The sequence below is a fragment of the Propithecus coquereli genome, unplaced genomic scaffold (assembly GCF_000956105.1).
Source record: "Propithecus coquereli isolate 6110/MARCELLA unplaced genomic scaffold, Pcoq_1.0 Scaffold238, whole genome shotgun sequence".
Taxonomy (NCBI): domain Eukaryota; kingdom Metazoa; phylum Chordata; class Mammalia; order Primates; family Indriidae; genus Propithecus; species Propithecus coquereli.
Window position 1 is genome coordinate 4,446,763 of NW_012147930.1, and position 5,154 is coordinate 4,451,916.

The following is a 5,154-nucleotide window of genomic DNA, read 5'->3' on the forward strand; positions in this document are numbered from 1 at the left end:
TGGTATCGTATGTAGCATTTATTGGTTTTATTTGTTTAGATACTTGTCTCCTCACATATATTATCCATGTTTCTAATCAGCTTCATTTCTCATGCCTAGAACAAAAGTAGGCTTTCAAGAAATATTTGGTAAATGAAAGAACAAATTATTTGAATGCTTTCCTATGACATTTTATTACATACACATCTACCAGCTCAAAGTGTGTGACTTTGAAGATTCTGTGCCTCTCAAGCTAAGTCACTTTCTGTGAGATCATGTGTAGCATTTGTGTCATTTATTTTGCCACGATAAAATGTTTAGACTGTCTGGCACGAATGGTAACTTCAGCTCCTCCCTGCTCAGACACTTCCCAGAAATCTACACTGGGACTGACGGTGTCGTGGCCCAGGAGAACAGACAGGGGGTCGAGCTCAGGCTTCTATGTCAGCTGCATCAGCTCCTGTGTAAACAGCAGGCGTCTTTCTTTTTAGAGCAGTAGCCAACTTGCGTTTCCATGTAGTTACAGTATTCTTGGCAGTAGCCTTCGCTTCTCCTGCAGTTGACAACTTGGAAATCTGGTTCAGGTTCTGTATGAAGAAATATCCAGCATTAGCCTCTTAAAACGAGCTCAAGAATCAAGCAGTAAATTTCAAAAAACAACAAAACACAACAAAATGAAAACTAAAAAAAAAGAGTCAAACAGTGGTCACTTTAGCCCTTAGGAATATGGTGGGATGGCAATGGATAGGAAACAGCTTTCTGTAGTTCAAAGTTTTAAGTTTGTTTTTTAACTAATCCTAAGACAGATTATCTAGTTCTAAACTATAACATCCACTCCAGATAGATAGCTCTGCTCCTTCTGAGTCTCTTCTAACCAAGTGAAAATGACAATCCTGTCTCATAGAGATGCTGTTAGACTAAACGGCACATGCCCAGTGCGGTGCCTGTTCATATTCGTGGTGCAAAGATTGCCCTTTCTTTTCCCTTCCCTTGGGAGGAGAACGAGACGAGTCAGTCCTTTGTAACGAGGGCCGATTCCACAGGGGCGGGATATCGGACAGGCTGCTGCTGGGACTTTACCTGCTGGTTTCACCAGCACCCTCTCATCCTCCTGGCACTTGCCATTGAGCTTCTGACCTAGTCCCTCCTGTTTCAGGGTTAGCAATGAGTTCGGGATTAGGGAAGCATCTTGGAAACTCCATCTCCTCCAGCCCTGTGGATAGGAAGCTGGCCCTGGACAGGGTTTGGGGCAGACCAGGAGCCTGGCCGTGTTAGTCCGGAAGAGCGTCTGTGCGCTGGTTGCCCTGTGTCAGCCCCTGTGCTCCTCCCTGCCCAGACAGACTGACGGCACAGCCCGTTCTCTGCCCCCATCTCCAGGAAGCATTCCCTGACCCTCATTTGGCACCTGGCACTTGGAAGGTATTCAGGAAATTGCTGTGGGGTGAATGAGCTCCAAGGCCCAGGGAGTGGGGCTCCGGCCTGGCAGGAGGAGAATGTGCTTCCAGTGTCTCCTCCAGCTGCTGTGTTTGGGTGAAGTCAGCGATTACAGACGTGGCCTCGGGTAAGTTGCCTCTTGGCCCCGGAATTCCCTCAGTGGTCCAGCCCCAGCAGAGGTGTCAGACCCCATGGCCTTCCCGACAGGGAGGGCAGCCCAGGCCACCCACACCCCAAACCCCTGCCGCTCACCCACCCCCTGCCTGCCTAGCCACCTTCCCTCGACTTCTCCCGAGGGGATGAACTTGTCACACGCTTCGGTGCGTGACTTACCCTGGTAAGGAGGGGTTCGCGGTGGTAAGATGTAGCGTTTTACTCGGCGGTGTGCCGAGTGACCAGGAGATCCTTTCTCGAATTCTCTGGGACCCTCAGTGCCTGAGTGGTTAACATACTGGGTTCCGGACGATCCTGTTGAAGCATAAATACCCAGCGCAGCGTGTTCAGAGCTCTCCGTGCCGCGGACCCGTGAGGACGCGGTACCTGCGCTCTCAGGGCTGGGGGGCTGGAGGGGTGCTGGGGGGTCTGGAGGGGTGCCGGGGGACTGGAAGGGTGCCGGGGGGCTGGAGGGGTGCCGGCGCGGCGGGTGAGAAGCGTGTGCGGTCAGGGGGAGCCTGGCTTCCCCATCAAAGCCAAGCTGAGCACTTGCCTCGGGTGTCACCAGTGTAGTTGTCGAGATTCCCCTACAAGTTAGCGCCCTTATCCGGAAGGGGAAGGGAAAAGTTAAGAGGATGAGAAAATGGAGTCGGGGAGGGACCTCTCCCTGGGAAGCCAGTGCCATCAGCACACTCCCGGGGCCATTTCCAAAGCCCGCTCAGAGGCTCCTGCCCACGAGCACCATCCGGAGCATGTGTTCCCAGATCCCCTCTGTCCCTGCCCAGCCCGAACCCCATTCCCAAAACGCCCACTGCAGAGGGGTCCTGGCGCCCAGGCCACCTTTCTGTTTTACCTGGAAACAGCAGGGCCACAAGGAGAAGGCTGGCAAAGGGAGGGCGAAATGGCTGCTTCATGTCTGCTGCAGGACGGCAGCCGAGGAGGGCGCAGGGCGGGCAGGCCCAGGGCTCCCTTTATGGGGCTGGGCCGGGAGAGTGGGCCTGGGGCGTGGGCAGAGCCGCGTTCCCGAGTGGCGGCCCATCCTCCGAGGACACACGCCAAGAGAGTAGCGTCCCACTGCTGGCGGAGCAGACGCTAGAGCCATACTTCTCAGGAAGTAAATAACATGCCTGGATGCCTTGGGTGGGTTTGGCGATTAAGAAAGAACAGGGGGAGAGAAAGAGAAGCGTAGCAGGAAGATGAAAGGCCTGGAGAAGCAGAATAAATGAGTCATTATCATAAAATCACCAATTTCCTCAAGCGCCTCTCGGTAGCCCGGTATTCACTAAACAATGATGTAAATACAGCTGCCATAGCGCTGCTATTCTGTCTGCTGAACATGCTTATTTCAGTGCAAAAAAGTCATAAAACATCCCAGGTAGGACCTGGTTTCAGAAACTGTCATTTCTTGTCATTCTTGTCATTTCTTGTGACCTGCTAAAAACCACATCTATCCTGAAGGGAGACGGGAGGCAACGGCAGAACCAATTACAGAATATGCTAATCGTTGGGTCGAAGTCCTTTTTTTTTTGGCCATGCGACTTATAAAAAAATATGTTTTTTTAAAGCTGCTTATTATGTGGGCTCTCGATTCATTTGAAACAAGTAGGTGAGCTAAAGTAAAATGAAAGAAACTCCATTGCCAGAAAAGATGATCTGCAACCCTGAAGGATCTTATGGGAAAATGCAAACGTGTGTGTGTGTGTGTGTGATATTTTCAACACCAGAATATCCTCTTTCTTGCCTTCCAAGTGGCATCTTGTTAAATCCTGGAAAATACAAATATGAGAATGGAAACCATATTGTGGCCCAGTTTGGACTCAGAAGTATTCCGTCGAATCAAATTTGGATTCTCCTATCACGTTGTCAAATGACCCAGTGAAACTTTCTCTGGATGAGGCTCACAGAAGAGCGAAGCAAAGATTCCTATGTAGATTTTCTTATTCTTGAATTTTAGGTTGTAATATGCTCACAAATCCATAAGGACTGCTAGGACCTCATTCATATAGGCACAGATCCCCCTCCAGGGAAAAGAACTTGATGTATGGAAAAGACAGACACAGATATTCAAGCCCTCTTTGGAAAAGAAGCGGGGAAGAATTGCATGACATGAGAGAAAACTGCTTTTGGATAGTGGTAAAGGGATTGGCTTTGAGAACTGCACAAAAATATTATTTGGTGTTTTTTTTTTTTTTTCTTGCAAGGAATCACAAAATGAATTGTGTCTTCAGAAGGCAACTGGATCTGTAATGACTTCAGCCGTCCTAAGAGCGCTCTTAAGAAGGTATGGAAAAGAATCCAGGAAATCCTCTTACATGGGTTCTGAGGAATAAATATCTTTTTTGGGTAATAAAACTCTTAAAACCTACATCGTTATAATTTTAAGTAAATCTGTGGAGGCTGTCAATTCTGATGAAATAATCATAAAATTTTAGAATTGAGAAACGTCTTAGAGACCCAACTGCTGTTTGAAGAAGAAGAATCCAAGGATGGGTGAAAAAGCGACGTGTGTGTATAAGTGAGTTCAAGACCGAAGGTCTGGCCCCGGCTGTGCGCACTAAGATGGCGGAACGGACTGCAGGTAAATAAACACACACTCAGAGTTAAAGGGAAAGGAAGAAAATTCCTTCGGAAAAGAGTGGGAACTCTTGGTGGTCATAGACATCAGAAGAAATATAATTTTTCACGGAAATGGTATGTTTTCTTTCTGCTGCTTTTATTCTTTTTGCTTAATTTCTCATAACTGAAAAGCATTTCAACTCCTTCCCAGTCCCCCTAAGTTGATAGTTTTTTCTCTTGGATTCAGCCACACAAGTAGCTCCACTGCCTCCCAAGGTCTGCTGCTCCTGAGTCCACATCCGTCTTTGACTTTGTCACATTGGGAGGACTCAGGAGTCTCACCTTGTCACCTGGGCTAGAGTGCAGTGGCATTGTCATAGCTCACTGCAAGCTCAAACTCCTGGGCTCAAGCAATCCTCCTGCCTTGGCCTCCCCAGTAGCTGAGACTACAGGTGCACACCACCATGCCCGGCTAATTTTTCTGATTTTTGTAGAGACGGGGTCTCGCTCTTGCTCAGGCTGGTCTTGAACTCCTGAGTTCAAACAGTCTTCCTGCCTCAGCCTCCCAGAGTGCTGGGATTACAGGCGTGAGCCACCGTGCCCAGCCTCTCATCTTCTTTTTCCTAGAGGGGCATCTATGCTGATGTAAATGAGTCCTAGCAGTCCTCATGGATTTGTTAACGTATTACAGCCTAAAATTTAAGAAGAAGAAAATCCACATAGGAATCTCTACTTTACTTTTTTGTGAGTCTCCTCTGGGGTAACTTTCTTCGGGTCACTGGAAATGCAGTAGAAGAGTTCAAAGCTGATCCTACAGCAACTTCTGAGCCCAGACTTGGCTGATACATGGTTTCCCTTCTCACATTCATGTTTCCTGGTGTTTAATGGGATGTCATTTCGGAGGCAAGAAAGTGTTGAAAATCTCACCCCCTGCACATTTGCATTTTCCAGTGAGGGCCTGGGTGGTGGATCTGCTCACCCCGATATTTGCTTGGTCAGTCTTCAATTTCTCTATGTCTCTCGTCTCTGTCT

At 48.4% G+C, this 5,154-nt stretch overlaps 1 protein-coding gene across 1 annotated transcript in view; it reads right to left on the bottom strand.

Annotated features, from left to right (window-relative positions):
* Positions 1–432: 432 nt before the first annotated feature.
* The window catches only part of LOC105811623 (sperm-associated antigen 11-like), a 15,669-nt gene continuing 10,947 nt past the window's right edge, over positions 433–5,154 (bottom strand). Inside the window, exons 2-4 of the mRNA XM_012645874.1 lie at positions 2,420–2,485; positions 1,747–1,881; positions 433–566 (exon numbers count right to left, since the gene is read on the bottom strand). Of these exons, the coding sequence (XP_012501328.1) occupies positions 433–566; positions 1,747–1,881; positions 2,420–2,485 (335 nt within the window). The remainder of the gene's footprint in view (positions 567–1,746; positions 1,882–2,419; positions 2,486–5,154) is intronic.